Below are 22,063 nucleotides of genomic sequence, written 5' to 3'. Positions count from 1 at the left end.
GGCACAATTGAAATGTGGAGCTTATTCAAGGAACAGCTATTGCATGTCCTTTGTAAGTATGTACTTGTCAGGCAGGGAACAAGTGGTCAAGCAAGGCAGCCATGGTTTACTAAGGAAGTTGAATTCCTGAAGAAGGGCTTATGCCTGAAACGTCGATTCTCCTGTTCCTTGGATGCTGCCTGACCTGCTGCACTTTTCCAGCAATACATTTTCAGCTAAGGAAGTTGAATCTCTTGTCAAGAGGAAAAAGGAGGCTTATGTTAGGATGAGGTGTGAGGGCTTAGTTAGGGTGCTTTTGAGTTACAAGTTAGCCAGGAAAAACCTAAAGAGAGAGCTAAGAAGAGCATGGAGGGGACATGAAAAATCATTGGCAGGTAGAATCAAGGAAAACCGGAAAACACTCGATAGATATATCAGGAGTAAAAGAATGACGAGGGGAAGATTAGGGCTCATCAAGGATCGTAGTGGGACGCTGTGCATGGAGTCCAAGGAGATGGGGGAAGTGGTAAATGATTTTTTTTGTCAGTATTCACACTGGAAAAAAACAACGTTGTCGAAGAGAATACGGAGTTAGGATTGACATTCACAAGAAGGAGGTGTTAGTAACTCTGGAAAGTGTGAAAACAGAAAAGTCCCCGAAGTCAGATGGGATTTATCCTAGGATTCTCTGGGAAGCCAGGGAGGACGTTGCAGAGCCTTTGGTTTTGATCTTTATGTCATCATTGTCTGCAGGAATAGTGCCTGAAGACTGGAGGATAGCAGATGTTGCTCCCTTGTTCAAGAAAGGGAATAGAGACAACCTTGGTAATTATAGACCAGTGAGCCTTACTTCCATTGTGGGCAAAGTGTTGGAAAAGGTTATAAGAGATAGAATTTATAATCATCTAGAGAGGAATAAGTTGATTAGGGATAGTCAACATGGTCGTGCCTCGAAATCTTGTAGAGTTAGTAAGTTTGGAGAAGATTTGTAGCTCATGTTGAGATTCTGGATTCATTCAGAGGCTCACTGAAGATGTTACCGAGTATGGTGATGAAACATCTGAAAACGAATCTTGCAGCTCAGCGAGCAAACCTTATTGAGTTCTTTGAGATGATGACCAAACAGGTGGATGAGTGTAAAGCAGTTGATGTGGAGGATATGGATTTCAGTAAGGTGTTTGAAAAGGTTCTCCACGGTAGGCGATTGCACAAAATATGGAGGCATGGGATTGAGGGTAATTTAACGGTTTGGATCAGGAATTGGCTAGCTGAAAGAAGACATACTGTGGTGGTTGATGGGAAATGTTCATCCTGGAGTTCAGTTATTGGTGGTGTACTGCAAGGATCTATTTTAGGGCCACTGCTGTTTGTCATTTTGTAAATGATCTGGATGAGGGCATAGAAGGATAGGTTAGTAATTTTGCAGATGACACTAAGGTTGATGCAGTTGTGGATCATGCTAAAGGATGTCGTAGGTTACAGAGGGTCATAGATAAGCTGCAGAGTTGGGCTAAGAGGTGGCAATGGAGTTTAATGCAGAAAAAGTTTGAGGTGATTTACTTTGGAAGGAGCAACAGGAATAAAGAGCACTGGGCTAATGCTAACATTCTTGGCGGTGTAGATGAGCAGAGAGATCTCGGTGTCCATCTACATAGATCCCTGAAAATTGCCACCCAGATTGATAGGGTTGTTAAGAAGGCATATGGTGTGTTAGCTTTTATTGGTAGAGGCATTGAGTTTCAGAGCCATAAAGTCATGCTGCAGCTGTACAAAACTCTGGTGCGGCCGCACTTGAAGTATTGCGCACAGTTCTGGTCACCGCATTATAGGAAGGATGTCAAGCTTTGGAGAGGGCTCAGAGGAGATTTACTAGGATGTTGCCTAATATGGATGGAAGGTCTTACAAAGAAAGGCTGAGAGACATGAGGCTGTTTTCGTTAGAGAGCAGAAGGTTGAGAGCTGACTTACCTGAGACAAACAAGATAATCAGAGGGTTAGATAGGATGGACAATGCAAGTCTTTTTCCTTGGTTGGTGATGGTTGCACGAGAAGACATGGCTTTAAATATAGGACAGATGTCAGAGATAGTTCCTTTACTCGGAGAGTAGTAGGGCCGTGGAATTGCCTGCAACAGTAATAGACTCACCAACTTTAAGGGCATTTAAATGGTCATTGGATAGACACATGGATGAAAATGGAATAGTGTAGGATAGATGGGCTTCAGATTGGTTCCACAGGTTGGTGCAACATCGAGGGTCAAAGGGCCTGTATTGCGCTGTAATGTTCTACGTTCTATATAAAAGAAAATTCTACTATAACTCCTAGTCCTCATCTTATATCCCAACTCCTGCTTTATTCATTGAACAAAAACGAAAAAATTCAGGAAATGCATGACAAATTCTACTTAAAAGAAGAAAATAAGGAAAAATGAAGACCAAAACAGAAGAATTTGATTCCATCGTTGCTTTTGGCTCGTATACAGCACAGAAAAACAGGTACATTGACAGAAAATGAGGAGTGATTTCAAAAATCAAAAAAGCTGCCAGATCATTAATAATAGCAAATTTGCTTACCGTCTGCACAAACTTGTTACAGATAACTTTCTTATCACCCCTAAAGAAAAGAAAACCAAAATAATCAGTTGTGTAGTTTAAGGGAAATGGTGTAAAGCAGCAGATCTGCCTGTCGATCTAATTCAACCTCCTGCTTTAAAGTAAGATACTTGCAAAGTTGTTTCAAACAATAAAAATACCCAAAACCCGAACTGATGGTGACAGCATGTTTTATGTTGAGTTATTCTTGTCACTTTGTTGCTCATGAGCTACCTGTTCCTGTACTGTTAAACCAGCAAGAGTTGAAACTCTCAATTATCTAATAAACAAAGATATTATCTGTCTTTAAGAACCAGGGGACAAGAATGTGAACCCCAATGGAATTGTCACAATGCATCTGTGAAATGAAGTTGACAGTAAAATGAACAGGGAAGTCTTAGTATTTGAATACCTGAATCAGGTAGCTCAACAGCATCATGGCTTATTAGTGGAACATGGAGACATAAAATGGTCACTGGAAATTTCTGAAGTTTGCCACCACATGACCATGCAGTGCAAAGATCTACTAGACAGGCAAATTGTAGCTGGACGTGCAGAATTTTCATCATCCAGTCTCAGAAATTGTTTGCTTTTAGGTGGCTAAACCACAATACCATTTTGCACATACTGTGCCTCATTTGGATCTGCATGCCCAACAGCCAAGGATTCCAAAAAAGATAAATGTAACAGATGCAGATTTTCTAACAGCACAAACTAAACTTTGTGAACATGATAAATTTAGAAACAAATACACAAACACAGAACTTACCATTCCTCTCCAATTTTATAAACATATATAATACTATCTGTCTGTCCAATGGCTATTTTGGTGGAATCTGGTGAAAACGCCATGCCTCTGACCATATAACTTTTTTTGCCATACTGAAAAACAGTAAATAGTTGCTTTAATAAATAGTTTACAATGATCAATTTGAACAAAACATAAATATTTCTACTAAAGCATTACAGAGATAACCGCTGATAAGTGCACTGAACAAATGACTAAATTGCTGATCAAAATTGCCTCCAAAAGAATCTATGTCCATCAATAATACTTTGCACTGGTTACAGATCTGTACTTCTGATTGTCCTGACTCCTTATAATATAATGCTGTTGCCAGTCGCTTTGCATGCAGGCACCCAACACTTGCATCCAAACAGTGTGCATTTCAGGGCCCGTTTCTTGTTTTCGTTGCGCTTACTAACTTTGTAATTACTTGAATGCTCACAAAGTGAGCATTGCCTTTTTAACAACTCATTCAGAACTTATAGGTTCACAGTACTTGTGCCTCACCTTTTACAGCAGAAAAAAAATCATATCAGTCAATGAGGAAATATGTTGCTTTCTGGCATCTTGATACATCAATGTCATCCAGCAGCTTTTGCAGTAAATAAACTGCATGTGCTTCAATAAAATGATCATGTCCTGCAGGTTAAGTCTAGGAAGACTGCGTTTAGTCAGTGGGTGTTGGCACAGTGAGTCAAGGATATTACCAAATCTCCATCCAAATGCTTGAGCCAATTAGATTCAAGGCTTTGTATCGTAATGGTCTGGGAAATGGGCGACAGATTCACAGTACATCAGCAAGGGAGCTCCACAGAGAACTGCCACAGGTTTAATCACTCATCAATCAGGGCTGTCTTTCCAAAACAGTCATGGGTTGGGTCAGAGTAAATATAGGCTAATCTGTTAACTGAAGGTGAAGTGGTGGTATTTTCTGAGGTGGAAATATCAGAAAGTCAATTATGGGATTGAAAGCAGCATATTGAAATGCAGAGGGGATAATTATCGTAAAATGTCAGAGTGGGGGGAGTGGGCATCTCAACATATAGATGAGAGATGAGAGAACATAAGACAGAAAAGAGATATTGCAATAGTGAGAAGGGTTGATGGGGCAGGGCAAAATTATGGGTGGCATAATTAAGCTCGCTCAAAGGTAAAGTGAAGAAATAAGCAGTTAAATATTTAATAGAGTAGGGTGAGAACATGGAGAAGTTTATGGGATTGAGAGGGAGGGCAAGACAGAAAGGAAGATGGAGGTTTGGGGGGAGGAGAAAGGTCACCTACATAACAGCCAGCAATTCATTCCATGAAGTGCAATCTGTATTGCCTTCCAACCTCATCCAAATCACAAATACACTATGAAAAATGGCTGTCATACACCTGGAGCGGGTGCAGCGAATGATTTTTTAAAATCTCTGTGGGAATGGCCTCAACTTATGAGTGATGTGAGGGCCTGAAAGGGGCAATAGCATTAAACAGATACGGACTCATATCTGTTAACACATAATTCTTTAATCTCTGGCATTGACCTCCTAAAAGCTGACTAAAATTCTGGCCATAAGCAAACTTGACAATATTATATGACATGACAAATTAATCCTAGCAATAGCTGTGAAGAAAAAGTAATATCAAGCAAGTTCTAAAAATGTATTACTTCCAAAATTCACAATTTCCTTTCAAAGTTTCATTGTTGCACAAATATCCTGAATTCTAAAATGCCCACACTAATATCTAATACACAGTGCTGCCTTTCTTGGGTAATGTTGGAGTGAAAGTTCCCATCATTGCTACCAAACATGCAATCCCCAAACGTATGTGCACCAAATAGCCTGTGGTGTGGATGTTGGACTGGGATGTACAAAGTTAAAAATCACTCAATGCCAGGTTATAGTTCAACAGGTTTATTTGGAAGTACTAGTTTTCAGAACACTGCTCCTCCTTCAGCCGGTTGTCTGAAATCAGGTCTGATGTGCAAGGTCTATATACAGCCATCTCATTCACCTCCTTGTCAGAAGCTTCCATGTCCCAGTGTTTTGAGGATGCTGTTTAAAGATCATGTGTGTATGCTGTGACTGCTGAACGAACATATTACTATGGGGCTGCTTTGTTTCTAATATTACCCATATAGACTCATTGGAACAATCACCAATGGATTCAGGTCTAAAAGCTCATGTTGTCTCTGTAGCCACCACATTCAGAGCATCCATTGGAATGAATGGCTGGAAGCCCAGAGCCAGCATCAACCTTCACTGAATCTGTTGCAGTCTCTTAATATGGAGTTTGCAACCAACATTGTAGCAAAAATGCAGGAGACCCACAGTTGCTGGTCTTCCAAAGAATACTGGTGAGAGACTTGCAGTGGCACTGTAGTCTGTGGCAGGGATTGAGTACATGTGAAGTAGAAGAGAGATGATGGTTTCACTTACTCTTGCAGAATGCAGGTCATTTACGCCTTTCCTGTCCTGGTGGACATTTATCCAACTGCAGACATTACTCTGGCCTAAGAAGCAACTTCAGACCTTGGTGGCAGGGTCTGGTGCTGTGTCTCCTCTAGCAATGCTGATGAAGATGAATGGCTCTTCTCTAGATCACCGCACCTACCAGGACATTCAAGTCCCTGTCAGAAAAGCTGACAAACCTCTTTCTCATCCATGTCCTTTAGAATTATGCTGAATTGCACTGTGAATGGCACTTCCTGGCATGCAGCATTTGAAATGCTATAGTGCCGGAAGTTTACTAATGTGTGGATGGCAGAAAGGTTTGCTAAAGGCAAATGGAGGCATGGTGCATACATGATGGGTTGAACAGCAGAGATATGTGAGAAAACTCACTGGATCTCACAGAGACTCACCATGAAACACCCCAAAAATTGGCACCTAAACTATTTTTGGTAAATTTCAGTCCTTAGTGTACAAAGGACTGTGACTCTTTTACTTAGCCTATATAAAAGAAGTTTCTTTGTACTATTCTTTTACTTACAATTATCTTGTCATACACTTTGGCCCACTTTGAGCTATTATAATTCAGCTCAGAACATGTACAACTGATCTTAAGAAGATAGAAAATTATGACAGGTTAAGTTTAATGACTAATTATAACAAACAAATTTACTCTCCTGCTGTATAGTTAGATAAAGGTACTCTCTAGAACATGTTAATTATATATTTGTCACGTCATTACTTATAATTATTTTGGAAAATAGTTTTTAACCTTGGCATCTGCAGGTTTAGTAGAGAATTTATCCCTTCTTTCTCCGTTTTCATCATAGAGAAGAACAACTCTGTCCACAGTGCAGACTGCAAACTTGGTGTTATTGGGTGCCCATGACATACATGTAACTTTAGCAGCACCATCCTGGGAAGAGAAAAGAAAATTGAAGTTCACAAATTACAACTGCATTAAAAAAGTAATTATTCTATTTGACTTTGCTCTTCCAGAATTTCCTGCCATTTGTTTAGGCTTTTTGACTCTGATCTCCAGCATCTACAGTCCTCCCTTTCTCCTTAAAAACTCTCTCTCTGGTAATCGACTGCATCTGATCATCTTCATGTTTATTCTGATGTTGATTTTGAATTAGCCTTTCTTAACTATTTACCTGCTTTCAAATGTAACTTTCCAGAGCAATCACTGACTTTCTTTCTCTCTAAGCAAGGTTTTAGCTTTTACAAGCACAACACATGAGCATTATTTGAAAAGTAGCAAACTACATGCAGTGTGTGTGGCAGTATTCAAAGAAATATGCCTACACAGCAATGAAAGAATGGTCTTGGGACCAAGATGAGGGGGTGTAGGATCCTGTAACCAGGGTTTTGAGGTGCAAGAATATGGAGTGAAGTGATTTTTGGCTGTGGGAATAGTAAAATGGCATATTACATTCTGGTTGATAATTAAGAGTTATAGACAATAGACAATAGGTGCAGGAGTAGGCCATTCTGCCCTTCGAGCCTGCACCAGCATTCAATATGAACATGGCTGATCATCCTTAATCAGTATCCTGTTCCTGCCTTATCTCCATAACCCTTGATTCCACTATCCACGAGAGCTCTATCCAACTCTTTCTTAAATGAATCCAGAGACTGGGCCTCCACTGCCCTCAGGGGCAGAGCATTCCACACAGCCACCACTCTCTGGGTGAAGAAGTTTCTCCTCATCTCTGTCCTAAACGGTCTACCCCGTATTTTTAAGCTGTGTCCTCTGGTTCGGCACTCACCCATCAGCGGAAACATGTTCCTTGCCTCCAGAGTATCCAATCCTTTAATAATCTTATATGTCTCAATCAGATCCCCTCTCAGTCTTCTAAACTCAAAGGTATACAAGCCCAGTCGCTCCAGTCTTTCAGTGTGGACAAGTTGTAGCAGTATTAACTTTAATTTAAGTAGTGTGATTTTAAAAATTTGCCGATGATACACAAATGAACTGCGTCGTAGATTATAAGGAACAGAGTGACAGATTACCGGAAACTGTGGATTGGTCAGGCAGGCAGAAAATTGGTAAATAGAATTGAATCCAGAATAATGCATTTGGGAAGAACAAATAAGACAAGCTATTAAGTATAATTCTTTGAAATTTGCACTACAGGTAGACAGAATGGTGTAGAAGGCATTGTGCACAAGTATCGAGAATGTTATGCTGGAAAAGAACAGCAGGTCAGGCAACATCCGAATAGCAGCAGAATCATCGTTTCGGACATAAGCCCTGCTCCTCGGATGCTGCCTGACCTGTTGTGCTTTTCCAGCACCACATTCTCGACTCTGATGTCCAGCATCTGCAGTCCTCACTTTCTCTTAATTGAGCACATTTGCCTTCATTGCTCAAACCGGAGTATAGAAGTTGGGACGTCATGTTGAGGATGTACAGGATGTTGTTGAGGCCTCTTCTGAAATACTATGCGCAGTTCTGGGGACCCAGTTATAGGAAGGATATTATTAAACTGGATTGAGTTCAGAAAAGATTTACCAGGATGTTGCCAGGAATGGAGGGTTTGAGTTATAAAAATAGACAGGAAAGACTGGGAATGTTTTTCACCGGAGCATTGGAGGTTGAGGGGTGACCTAATTGAGGTTTAGAAAGTCATGAAAGTCACAGAGGTGCTGAATGTCTAGGGTAATTCCCCTAGAGTGGAGGAGTTCAAAACTAGGGGGCATATTTTTAAGGTGAGAAGAGAACGGTTTGAGAAGGACATGAGAGACAACATTTTTACATTTTGGTGGCACAGTGGCTCTATGTCTCTATGACTTTATGTTGAGAAGCAGAAAGTTCTTGGCATGTCTACAGATCTCTGGCAAGTATACAAGGTCATCAGCACCCACCTACTTTCGGGACACCACCAACGCCTTCCACCTCCTCCATGATTTACGCTTCCCCGGTACCCAATGCCTTATCTTCACCATGGACATCCAGGCCCTGTACACCTCCATTCCCCATCACGAAGAACTCAAAGCCCTCCATTTCTTCCTTTCCCGCAGTACCAACCAATACCCTTCCACTGACACCCTCCTTCGACTGACTGAACTGGTCCTCACTCTGAACAACTTCTCTTTCCAATCCCCCCACTTCCTCCAAACCAAAGGAGTAGCCATGGGCACCCGCATGGACCCCAGCTATGCCTGCCTCTTCATAGGATATGTGGAACAGTCCACCTTCCGCAGCTACACTGGCACCACCCCCCACCTTTTCCTCCGCTACATCGATGACTGCATCGGTGCTGCCTTGTGCTCCCACGAGGAGGTTGAACAATTCATCCACTTTACTAACACCTGCCACTCCGACCTCAAATTTACCTGGACCGTCTCAGACTCCTCCCTCCCCTTCCTAGACCTCTCCATTTCTATCTTGGGCGACTGAATCAACACGGACATTTAATATAAACCGACCGACTCCCACAGCTACCTGGACTACACCTCCTCCCACCCTGCCCCCTGTAAAAACGCCATTCCATATTCCCAATTCCTTCGTCTCCGCCGCATCTGCTCCCAGTAGGACCAGTTCCAATACCGAACAACCCAGATGGCCTCCTTCTTCAAAGACCGCAATTTCCCCCCAGACATGGTCGACGATGCTCTCCACCGCATCTTCTCCACTTCCTGCTCCTCCGCCCTTGAGCCCCAACCCTCCAATCGCCACCAGGACAGAACCCCACTGGTCCTCACCTACCACCCCACCAACCTCCATATACATCGTATCCTCCGTCGTCATTTCTGCCACCTCCAAACAGACCCCACCACCAGGGATATATTTCCCTCCCCTCCCCTATCAGCGTTCCGAAAAGACCACTCCCTCCGTGACTCCCTCGTCAGGTCCACACCCCTCATCAATCCAACCTCCACTCCCGGCACCTTCCCCTGCAACCGCAAGAAATGCAAAACTTGCGCCCACACCTCCCCCCTTACTTCCCTCCAAGGCCCCAAGGGACCTTTCCATATCTGCCACAAATTCACCTGCACCTCCACACACATCATCTATTGCATCCTCTGCACCCGATGTGGCCTCCTCTATATTGGGGAGACAGGCCGCCTACTTGCGGAACATTTCAGAGAACACCACTGGGACACCTGGACCAACCAACCCAACCACCCCGTGGCTCAACACTTCAACTCCGCCTCCCTCTCCACCAAAGACATGCAGGTCCTTAGACTCCTCCATCGCTAGACCATAGCAACATGACAGCTGGAGGAAGAGCGCCTCATCTTCTGCCTAGGAACCCTCCAACCACAAGGGATGAACTCAGATTTCTCCAGTTTCCTCATTTCCCCTCCCTCCACCTTGTCTCAGTCCCAACCCTCGAACTCAGCACCACCTTCCTAACCTGCAATCTTCTTCCTGACCTCTCCGCCCCCACCCCACTCCGGCCTATCACCCTCACCTTATCACCCTCATCTTAACCTCCTTCCACCTATCGCATTTCCAACGCCCCTCCCCCAAGTCCCTCCTCCCTACCTTTTATCTTAGCCTGCTTGGCACACACTTTCCTCATTCCTGAAGAAGGGCTCATGCCCGAAACGTCGATTCTCCTGCTCCTTGGATGCTGCCTGACCTGCTGCGCTTTTCCAGCAACACATTTTCAGCTCTGATCTCCAGCATCTGCAGTCCTCACTTTCTCCCAGAAGATTTATTGGCCAAGACCCAAGAACAGTGAATGCAAGCCAGAACTGCAATAGTTAGACTGTAGCTGGAGTACTGTGTACAGTTCTGACAACAGGATGAATGTGAGGGAACATACAGAGGAGGTGAACAGAGATGTTAGAAACAAAAACAGAAATGGCTGGAAAACGCAGAGAAAGCAGAGTTAATATTTCTGGTGAACCGTCTTCAAAACTGCTTGTTGCCAGGAAGAGATTGCCATATATGCTGAGGATGAAGCACAGAGGTAAAAACAACAGTTGGACAAGACAAAGGAACAGATAAAGGTCAGCATGGCGAATCAATAGCTGCTAATTGGGACCATTACTAGTTGACAATGTTTGGGAAAGAAGATGGACATTTCAGAGACCTTTTGTACAAGCTGGCATCATTGGACCATACGCAACAGAGTCGCCTTCACCTGGATCTCTCCCTCAAGCCTTTTACCTGCACTCAATTTGTTCATCAAGACACTGGTCACCATAATTTCTCTGCATCCCTTTATCCATTCCAACCTAATGCCATCTGAACTGACTGCATTCCACACTCTCAGATCCAACCTTAACTTTGTAATCAAATCAGCCGCAAGAGTGGTCCAGCTGTTGTCTGGCGTACTGATCTCTACATTACAGAGGCAAAGCATCAGCTAACGGATACCTCCTCCCATCGCCCTGGACCATGACCCCACCAGTGAACTCCAGGCTATTGCTTCCACAATGATCAGTGATCTCAATTCATCTCGTGATCGCCTGCCCACTGCTTCCAAGTTCACAATCCCTCTACCTCACAAAGTCCACTTCTATTTCCTTTCCAAAATCCAACAACAGGACTGTTCAGGCAGACTCACTGTTCCTGCCTGTTCCTGTCCCACAGAACTCATCTTTTCCTACCTTAACTCAATTCAATTTTTTTCTCGGAGAAAGTGAGGACTGCAGATGCTGGAGATCAGAGCTTAAAAATGTGTTGCTGGAAAAGCGCAGCAGGTCAGGCAGCATCAAAGGAACAGGAGAATCGGGCATAAGCCTTCCTGAAGAAGGGCTTATGTCCGAAACGTCGATTCTCCTGTTCGTTTGATGCTGCTTGACCTGCTGCGCTTTTCCAGCAACACATTTTTAAGCTCAATTTTTTTCTTCCCTTGTCCAGTCCCTTTTCACTCATATCCATGATTCTTCTGAAGCATTACATCTGTTCCAGAATTTCAAGTTTGTGGATTCCAGCCACCTCCTCTTCACCATGGATGATCAATCCAGGGCTCAGGGCTGGGGATCTCAGTTTCCTTCTGGAAAAAAAGCCCAACCCATCCCTATCAAACACCACCTTCCTCCACCTGGCTGAGTTCATTTTCATTTCTCCTTTAACTCCTCTCACTTTCTTTAGTTCAATGGTGTGGCCATGGGTACCTGCACGGGCCCCAGTTATGCCTGTACCTTTGTGTGATACGAGGAACATTTCGGTCCTATTCTGACCTCCGCTCACAACCCTCTCCCTTCAGTACATTGATGATATCATCGGTGCTGGTTCCAGCTCTTGTCTGGAATTAGAAACATTTACTATTTTGCTTTCAATTTCCTCTCACCTTCATCTGGCTCATCTCTTCCTCAACATCTCTGTTTCCATTTCTTTTATTCATTCATTCATTCATTCATTCACGAGACAATGACATCACTGGCTGGACCAGCATTTATTGTCCATCCCTAATTGAGACAGAGTCAACCACATTGCAGTGGTTGTCACAAGTAGGCCAGAACAGGTAAGGATAGCAGTTTCCTTCCCTTAGCGATATTAGTGAACCAGAAAATCAACAATGGAATCATAGTCATCATTAAATTCTTAATTCCAGATTGAATTCAAATTCAATATGGCGGTATTTGAACCCAGTTCCCCAGAATATTAGCCACGTCTCTGGTTTAATAGTCCAACGATAATAACCATAAGGTCATCATCTCCCCTTACATTTCTGGGATAGGCAGGCCACTTTATCAACTACAAATACACCGATTCCCACAGTTACCAGGACTACACAGTCTCACACCCCACTTCCTGTAAAGCTTCTTTTGCATTCGCTGTTTCTCCATTTCCAAAATGTTCAGCTTCTTCCGCAACGAAGGATTCCCTACCACCATGGTTGACAGGGCCTTCAACAATCCTTGACCCACTTTGGCCCTTACCCCTTCTCTTTCTCTCACAACAGTGACAGGCTCCCCCTCTTCTTCACTTACCACACCACCAGCATCTACATCCAAAGGACCATTAGTAGCCACATCTGCCACCTCTAGCAGGATGCCACCGCCAGACACATATTCCCCTCCAATTCCTTGTCAGCCTTCCACAGGGCCCTTTTCCTCCAGGACATCCTGGGCCACTCCTTCTCCACTCCCAATGCCATCCCACATCACCATGGTATCTTCCCATGTAATCACAAAAGGCATAACATGCCCATTTATTTCCTTCCTCTTCACTATCCAAGGTCCTAGACACCCTTTCTAGCTGAAGCAGTAACTTATCTGCCCCTCACTCAACTTAGTCTACAGTACCGAAAACAAAAAATGCTGGAAATCACAGTTGGTCAGGCAGCATCCATGGAGAGACAGCAAGCTAACATTTTGAGTCTAGATGACTCTTCATCAGAGCACTACAGTATTCGCTGCTCACAATGTGGTCTCCTCTACATTGGGGAGAGGATGCACAGACTGGGCAACCTTTTGCAGATCATCTACATTCGGATTGCAAAAATGACCCTGAGCTTGTCACTTCAACATGCCACTAACTGTATTCCCTACAGTTTGCTGCAGTGCTCCAAGGAAGCTCAGCACATGCTAGAGCTTTGTGACTCTGCAGTCTTTGTGACTCAATATGGAGTTAAATAATTTTAGGGCCTGAAAACCTACTCTCATTTCCTTACCTCAGCCCTACACACCAGGCCTTGTCATTACTTGGGCTGCTATCACAACTATCACATTGTCAGCTACTAAATGGTCCTAATCAGCAGCTAAGGATAGGTTGAATCACTGTTTTTCAACTTACACAGAAAATTGAGCCATATCATCTTCTGTGCCATACATTTGTCAGGTTTAGTCAATGTTTTTATGTTTCTTGACATGACGGCAGATATAATGGCAATATGAAGCTGAACATGAATTACAACTCAGCTCCCTTCAGACTGGAACTTCATCCAATTAACATGTGAAACTGAAGGATTGAAATATAAATAAATAAGTATACACAAATGTGAAGATGATCAGTAAAACAAGGGTAAATCTGCAGGAGTTGCACTTTCACTCAGACTGAATAAGTTGCAACTCTCAAAATCTACAGATTCCACATTATAACAATGAATGTCGTTCAAATAAGGAATGTAGCTCTGGGAAATCTTGAAAAATGCTACACAAATGCAGGTCCTTTTCTGAATGACTAGTGTCGACCTTAATGGTTCAAATGAAACAAAAGAAGTGGAGATCTGAAACAAAAACAGAAATTGCTCAAGAAACTCAATAGTCAGGCAGTATCTGTGGACAGAGAAATCACAGTTAAAGTTTCGAGTTCTGAAGGAGGTCACTGGACTGGGAACATTAACTGTCAGGTTGTAAGTTCGCTCACTGAGCTGGTGGATTTTTTTCTCAGACGTTTCATCACCATGTTCGGTAAGCCTCCCATGAAGTGTTGTTGTTCTGTCCTGCTTGCTATTTATGTGTCTTGGTCTGTTGTGGTGGGTGATAGCACCGCTGGTTCATTTTCTGAGAAGTTAGTAAATAGGGTCCAAATCGATATGTTTGTTAAAGGAGTTCTGGTTTGAATACTGGGCCTCTAGGAATGCCCATGCATGTCTTTGTTTAGGGTGTCCCAGTCAAACTAGTGTCCCTCTTCATCTAGTGGTGGTTGGTCATGTCTTTTTGTGACTAGTTGGTGCTCATGTATTCTCGTGGCTATTTTCCTACCCATAGCAAAATGTAATGTTTGCTGAGGTCCTTGACAGGTATTTTGTATATGGCGCTCATTCTACTGGTTGTTGGTACGAGGTCCTTTAGATTCATCAGCAGCTGTTTCAATGTTGTGGTAAGTTTGTGGGCTACCATGATGTGTAGGGGCCAGAGTAGTCTGTTGTCATCTCCACAATATCTTTAATGTATGGTGGCATGGCTAGAGTCTCTGGGGATGCTATGTCTTTTTGTGTCTACCCGATTACTAGTATCCATACACACAGACGATGAGGGACACCAGTTTGACTAGGACAACATAACCATCCTGGGACAGGCTAAACAAAGATACACACAGGAATTCCCAGAGGCCTAGCATTCAAACTGGAACTTCATTAACAAACATATTGATTTGAACTCCATTTACCAACTTCATAGAAAACGAACCTGAAGTGATATCACCCACCACAACGGACCAAGGCACATAGCAAGCAGGACGGAACACCAGCACTTTATGGGAGGCTCTATGATGATGTTACCAAGCATGTTGACGAAACGAAACGTCTGAGAACAAATCTACCAGCTCAGCAAGCAAACTTACAACCTGATCCACAAATCTTCTCTAAAATCACGAAAGCATTAACTCTCCACCAATACCTGAATTTCTCCAGCAATTTGTCTTTTTCTGATCAGTTTAAAAATCGGGCGCATTTCCCACCCCGGACGACCCAGAAAAGAAGGGAAGAGTCTTTCCCGTAATGGACATTACGAGTGGCCACAACCTGTGAGCTGTTTGTGAGTGCTGTACCTGAGGATTCAGGAGGGTTTTCAGATGTTTCAGCTGCATTGGATTCCGGCTTTGGCTTCGGCTCCGTCCGCTTTATTTCTTCCCCCAAGCTCCGGACCCAGCCACTGTTTCCCTAGTTACCGTCCCGCCACGTCACTGAGTACTCAACGTCTGGATGACGTGTTTCGCACGAAGTTGATAAAAACGAATAGATTGGCAGTTGACAATGAAGGTGGTTTTGTTTTACAAAAAAGGTTTTAAATAACAATGGCATAACCTAAAATTTCAACTGCTCTGCTATCCAGTGCAGGTTCTCATCTGGAAAATAACATCTGGAAAATAAAATAACATGCTTACGTCAATTGTTTCATTCTTCCTACAGAACTAGAGAATGTAAACTGTAGAAACCGAGATTGAACCGGAACAAAATTGCCTGGTTTACCCGGAGGCCAGTGTCGCCCCATTAACTGCCAATGAAACGTACGAAGTGCCTGACTAAGGGGGAAGGAAAAATGGAGATGCCGGGGATTGAACCCGGGGCCTCATACATGCAAAGCATGCGCTCTACCACTGAGCTACATCCCCGCATGGCTACGGAAAGCTGGTGATATATAGATAGTTGTTTCGGAATCATTTGTTGTTCTTAAAAATTTTTGTTTGTTCATTGATCTTGTTTTAATCTTACACCTAACCTTGAGCTCATTTATAATGTTATTTAGTGGTAACAGCCAACAAAGTGGTCATTTGATCTGGTGCTGGAAAAGCGCAGCAGGTCAGGCAGCACCCGAGAAGCAGGATCTGGCAGTTGACTCTATCCGTGCCTCTCATTATCTTAGTTAAAAATCACACAACACCAGGGGGTTATAGTCCAACAGGTTTAATTGGAAGCACACTAGCTTTCGGAGCGACGCTCCTTCATCAGGTGATAGTCTCATTATCTTGTATACCTCGATCAGGTCGCCTCTCTTTCTCCTTCTCTCTAGTAACAAATGTAACAAAGAACACGAACGTTACTCCAGATAAGAAAGAAAGCTACAAACTTGGTGACTTCAAGAGTGTCATAAATAATGTCCTATTTCACACAAGACAGGCCTTTAAAAATACAACTTTGGGATTCCTCAGCATAACTCCAGAGAATCGGACTGCACAAGGATTGGACCCTGAGCATCCAGAGACAGATGCTGTTGGTTGGGCTCATACCTAAATTCGGCTATGAATTAGGTATTAGCTAAATTGGGTCGTGAGCCTTAACTTCTTTGAGGGGTCTTGTTTGGGTTGCTACATGAAATCTTTGAGGAGAAAGTGAGGTCTGCAGATGCTGGAGATCAGAGATGGAAATGTGTTGCTGGAAAAGCGCAGCAGGTCAGGCAGCATCCAGGGAACAGGAGAATCGACGTTTCGGGCATAAGCCCTTCTTCAGGAATGAGGAAAGTTGGTCCAGCAGGCTAAGATAAAAGATAGGGAGGAGGGACTTGGGGGAGGGGCGTCGGAAATGTGATAGGTGGAAAGAGGTCAAGGTGAGGGTGATAGGTCAGACTGGGGTGGGGGCGGAGAGGTCGGGAAGAAGATTGCAGGTTAGGAAGGCGGTGCTGAATTTGATGGATTTGACTGAGACAGGCTGGGGGAGGGGAAATGAGGAAACTGGTGAAATCCGAGTTCATCCCTTGTGGTTGGAGGGTTCCTAGCCGGAAGATGAGGCGTTCTTCCTCCAACCGTCATTTCGCTGTGGTCTGACGATGGGGGAGTCCAAAGACCTGCATATCCTTGGTGGAGTGGGAGGGGGAATTGAAATGTTGAGCTACAGGGTGGTTGGGTTGGTTGGTCCGGGTGTCCCAGAGGTGTTCCCTGAAACGCTCCGCAAGTAGGCGGCCCGTCTCCCCAATATAGAGGAGGCCACATCGGGTGCAAAGGACGCAATAGATGATATGTGTGGAGGTACAGGTGAATCTGTGGCGGATATGGAAGTTTCCTTTGGGGCCTTGGAGGGAGGTGAGGGGGGAGGTGTGGGCGCAAGTCTTGCACCTCCTGCGGTTGCAGGGGAAGGTGCCGGGAGTGGAGGTTGGGTTGGTGGGGGGTGTGGACCTGACGAGGGAGTCACGGAGGGAGTGGTCTTTACGGAATGCTGATAGGGGAGGGGAGGGAAATATATCCTTGGTGGTGGGGTCCGTTTGGAGGTGGCGGAAATGGCGGCGGATGATGCGCTGTACATGGGGGTTAGTGGGGTGGTAGGTGAGGACCAGTGGGGTTCTGTCCTGGTGGCGGTTGGAGGGGCGGGGTTCAAGGGCGGAGGATCGGGAAGTGGAAGAGATGCGGGGGACGCGGGGGAGATGCGGGGGACGAAACGTCAGCAACACAAATTCCCAGCTCGGCGAACAGAACCACAACAACGAGCACCTGAGCTACAAATCTTCTCACAAACTTTGAACACCTACGGGCGAGAGACGCTAAGACAAGCCAGGAAATGGGAATCCTGCGCCAACTGCTTAAGCGCCACATACAAACAACTCCGGTTCCTGCAATATTATAGGACAAACCAAACAGAGAACAGCCAAATTAAAGGTAGCTGCAGTAATGAGCAAACAGAAGGTTGCCCAACTTGATGTAGTACCAAATTCCAGTCTTCTTCTCAGCATCAGTGTAATTGCTCTGAATGCTAATAATCCATGTGAAAATTTGAACGAGGCACTCCAGTGAGTGTTTCAAAGTAGCAGGTCATGTGAGAATGTGGTTGCAAAGTTAGGCATATAGAATCCTTTCCTTATAACCAAGACAGTTTGGTTATGTTGAAACTACCATGTTGCCTATCACCAATAAGCCCATTCTTTTCTAAATATAAATAGATCCTATCCCTCATACCATCTCCAGCAACTTCCCCACCACCGATGTCAGGCTCACTGGTCTGTAGTTACCCGGAATATCCCTACTACCCTTCTTGTACAGGGGGGCAACATGAGCAACCTTCCAGTCCTCCAGCACCTCACCTGTATTTAAGGATGCCACAAAGATATCTGTCAGGCCCCAGCTATTTCCTCTCTCACCTCCCTCAGCAACCTGGGATAGATCCCATCCAGTCCTGGGGATTTCTCCACCTTAATAACCTCTAGTCTTGCCAACACATCTTCCCTAATTATGCCAATGTGATCCAGACTAATCAAACTTTTTTCTCTAATCTCAAGATTCCTCATGTTCCTCTCCTCTGTGAACACTGATGCAAAGTAATCATTCAGAATCTCACCCATTCTCTCAGGTGGGACTAGATTAGGTTGGGATATCTGGTGGGCATGACAAGTGGGACCGAAGGGTCTGTTTCCGTGCTGTATATCTCTATGACTCTGTGACTCTATGAATGCTTCAGTTGAATCTGTTTCTACCATGGTATTAGGTTGTACATTCCAGATCTTATCCACTTCCCCTGCATGAAGAGGCTTTTCCTCATGTCACATTTGTTCCTTTACTTATGTGGGATATAGGTAAATTAATGTTACTTCTGCAATTCTGCAATTATAATTGATTATATAAAAGTAAATGAACTCACACCAGTGTGTAATTGTTTTAGCCAAGAGCTGAGTCAACAAGAATGGAAACGATGTGGAGGAAATATATAATTGTTTTTGTCTTAGCTAAAATTGTATGCCAGAATGAAACGTGACAGCAAAACAATGGTAGATATTACGGGCAAATAGATAAGATGTTGTGAGGGGATGAAGTTAAGCTACATACGCCTGTACAAACAGTAGATATAAACATCTGTTTCCCACTTTTACAGAAACACAGGAACAAACCCCAATTAAAAGGGCTTAGTGATAAGATGCTGTGAGGGGCAGCACAGATGGAGGGAGTAGATAATGGTAAGCAAAGGATGGGATGAGGTCAAATGGACTTGTGAGGTCAGAAATAAGCATTTTGTCACAGACAAGGCCGGATAAGGCAAGAGATAAACAGGAGTTATGGGGCCAGTCTTAGGGAAGTGGAGGATGTAAACAGGGGAGGAGCAATGTAAAAGTTGAAACTTTATTGCTGGAACAGCACAGCAGGTCAGGCAGCATCCAGGGAACAGGAGATTCGACGTTTCGGGCACAGGCCCTTCTTCAGGAATGAGCAGAGAGTGTTCAGCAGGAGAAGATAAAAGGTAGGGAGGAGGGACTTGGAGGAGGGGAGTTGGAAATGTGATAGGTGGAAAGAGGTCAAGGTGAGGGTGATAGGTCGGAGTAGGATGGAGGCGGAGAGGTCAAGAAGAAGACTGCAGGGACGAACCAACCAAACCAACCTGTGGCACAGCATTTCAACTCCCCCTCCCACTCCACCGAGGATATGCAGGTCATTGGACTCATCCACCGCCAAACCACAACAACCCGACGGTCGGAGGAGGAGCGTCTTATCTTCCGACTGGGAACCCTCCAACCGCAGGGGATGAACTTGGACTTCACCAGTTTCTTCATCCCCCCTCCCCCCACCTTGTCTCAGCCGGATCCCTCCAGCCCGGCACCGCCTTCCTGACCTGCAGTCTTCTTCTTGACCTCTCCGCCTCCATCCTACTCCGACCTATCACCCTCACCTTGACCTCTTTCCACCTATCACATTTCCAACTCCCCTCCTCCAAGTCCCTCCTCCCTACCTTTTATCTTCTCCTGCTGAACACTCTCTGCTCATTCCTGAAGAAGGGCCTGTGCCCGAAACGTCGAATCTCCTGTTCCCTGGATGCTGCCTGACCTGCTGTGCTGTTCCAGCAATAAAGTTTCAACTTTGATCTCCAGCATCTGCAGACCTCACTTTCTCCTCCGAGGAGCAATGTAAAACAAAAGAAACCAAATTATATAAATATTGTGTATGAATTGAATTTGGGTTGTGTATGTCCTCTGCCTTATAGGCACTGGACATCACACCCACTTGCAAGTGTGAAATAAATGACACTACTGATTCAGATCTTGTCTCGGACTGAAATTATTGAAGTGAGTGAGCTTTGTTTCTCACACTTACAACTTTAAATCTATAGCCTGATGTTTCTCACACTTACAACTTTAAATCTATAGCCTGATGTTCTCAAACTTTCACAAGTGGGAACAATTTCTACTTATTTACTTTGTCCAGCCTCCTTATGTTTTTGAATACCTCAATCAAACTATCACTCAGTCTTCTTTTTTCCAAGAAAATCTTTTCTAGTTCTCCAATATATTTCCATGCTTGAAGTTCACCATGCTTGGAATCACTCGTGCAATTTCTTTTTTGACATTCTTTTCAGTGCCTTCACATCTTCCTGAATTGAAGCAGCCAGACGTGAATGCAATCTTCCAGCTGAGGCCAAAATATAAAATTTCAACATGTCTTCCTTGTAATCCCTCACAAAGTTTAAAAAAGTGAATGCTTATGAAACATTCTCTCAACCTGTCCAACCAGCTTCAATGACTAATGCACATGTACACCCAGGTCCCCTGCTCCTGCATCCCCTTTAAAATTGTGCCTTTTACTTAACATCATCATTTTATTTTCTTAGGAAAATGAGTAACTTCATGTTTCTCTGCATTGAATTTCATATGCCAACCTATTACTGTTTGAATGAAGTTTACAATACAGTTCACAATAATTCCAACTTCATTTTATTCACAAACTTAAAGATTGTGCCCTAACCACCAAGATCTATGCAATTAATATATGTATCAGGAAAAGCAAGGTTCCCAAGACTGACCCACAACAAACTACCTGTGCAAAGAACTTCATAATAAGTCTTCTTCCAACCCAAAAAATATCTGTTTCTTGTCACTCAATTCCACATCAATATTGCTATATCCCTCTTATTCTACGTTATAACTTTGCTCACAAGTCTGTTATGTGACAATTTATAAACATCAATATTTTTTGAAAGTCCACCCATCAGGTTTGGTGAATTCATTGGCTGAGTAACAGGGACGTTTCTGGAAAATGATCATACTTTGGGAAAAAAGTTACCAATCAACCACTCAAAACCACATATGAGAAGTCTTTGGCCTGAAGTTATCTTCAGAGAGACAAAGAACCAAAAGGCAAGATTTACACCAAGAGCAGAAGTTGGCCAGTTCACTCAAATTGAGATTCACATTAATCAATGCTCTCTGTTACCTTTTCAAAAAATGTCATCAAGTTAGTTAAACATGATTTCCCTTAAGAAACTCATGCTGGATTTCTTTAGTTAATTAACACTTCTACCATGCTGCACTTTCCTCAGCCAAATCTGGCCACAATTTCAATATTATGTTGGGTTACTTTTACTATTACCTACCCCGTCTCCCTTACCCCTCCATTTTTATATCAAATGTCAAGTTGAAATCATTTTTACTTTAATGTCAAGTTTAAGTCAGAACCTTTAGTTAATTGGGTCATAGTCTCTTTTTCTAATTCTCTTTATATGTTCCTTTAAAATATTCTGAAAAACCATGTTTTCGTTAAGTTTTTGGTCACCCTTTCCACCATTCCTTTTTGTCCTCTTTTCCAATGTCTTTGTCTCTTTATTTTGCATTGTTGTTTCAGCATAAATGTTGTTGTAACCTAACATTGATTGGATTATCATTTCATTTGACAAATAGGCTGTTAACTGAAAGCAGCACTCAAACCTCTTATCCAGGTCCTCTTCCCCTGTGTGACAGACAAAAGACAGGGAGTTGACTCAGAATTAACTTCAAACAACCTTTCTATTTTTAACTCTTTAGGTACTAATACTCAATATAAACATACTTTGGTGTAACATTTATTTCTTACTTCATCTAACTTAACTTCAGCTTTAACTCAATTCATTTAACTTCACTTTAACTTAATTCACACTTTGCTCTAACTTTAACTCTACAAATTTGGCTGAAACAAACACCACCTCAATTTGAGTGAAATGGCCAACTTCTGCTCTTGGTATAGATCTTGCCTT

At 43.4% G+C, this 22,063-nt stretch overlaps 1 protein-coding gene and 1 non-coding gene across 3 annotated transcripts in view; both read right to left on the bottom strand.

Annotated features, from left to right (window-relative positions):
- ift172 (intraflagellar transport 172) overlaps positions 1-15,480 on the bottom strand; it is a 291,193-nt gene extending 275,713 nt beyond the window's left edge. For both annotated transcript variants that reach the window (XM_043682226.2, XM_043682236.2), the window contains exons 1-4: positions 15,196-15,480; positions 6,565-6,708; positions 3,340-3,452; positions 2,553-2,592 (exon numbers count right to left, since the gene is read on the bottom strand). In XM_043682226.2, coding sequence (XP_043538161.1) covers positions 2,553-2,592; positions 3,340-3,452; positions 6,565-6,708; positions 15,196-15,234 — 336 coding nt within the window. In that variant the 5' untranslated portion in view covers positions 15,235-15,480. The remainder of the gene's footprint in view (positions 1-2,552; positions 2,593-3,339; positions 3,453-6,564; positions 6,709-15,195) is intronic.
- A 207-nt stretch (positions 15,481-15,687) lies between these two features.
- On the bottom strand, positions 15,688-15,759 carry trnaa-ugc (transfer RNA alanine (anticodon UGC)). Its single transcript has one exon. It is a non-coding gene; the product is annotated as a tRNA-Ala (tRNA).
- Positions 15,760-22,063: the final 6,304 nt, after the last annotated feature.

The sequence above is a fragment of the Chiloscyllium plagiosum genome, unplaced genomic scaffold (genome assembly GCF_037043375.1).
Source record: "Chiloscyllium plagiosum isolate Xiang-an unplaced genomic scaffold, Cpla_swu_hap1 HiC_scaffold_3, whole genome shotgun sequence".
NCBI lineage: Eukaryota > Metazoa > Chordata > Chondrichthyes > Orectolobiformes > Hemiscylliidae > Chiloscyllium > Chiloscyllium plagiosum.
This window is presented reverse-complemented; position numbering and strand designations above follow the sequence as displayed.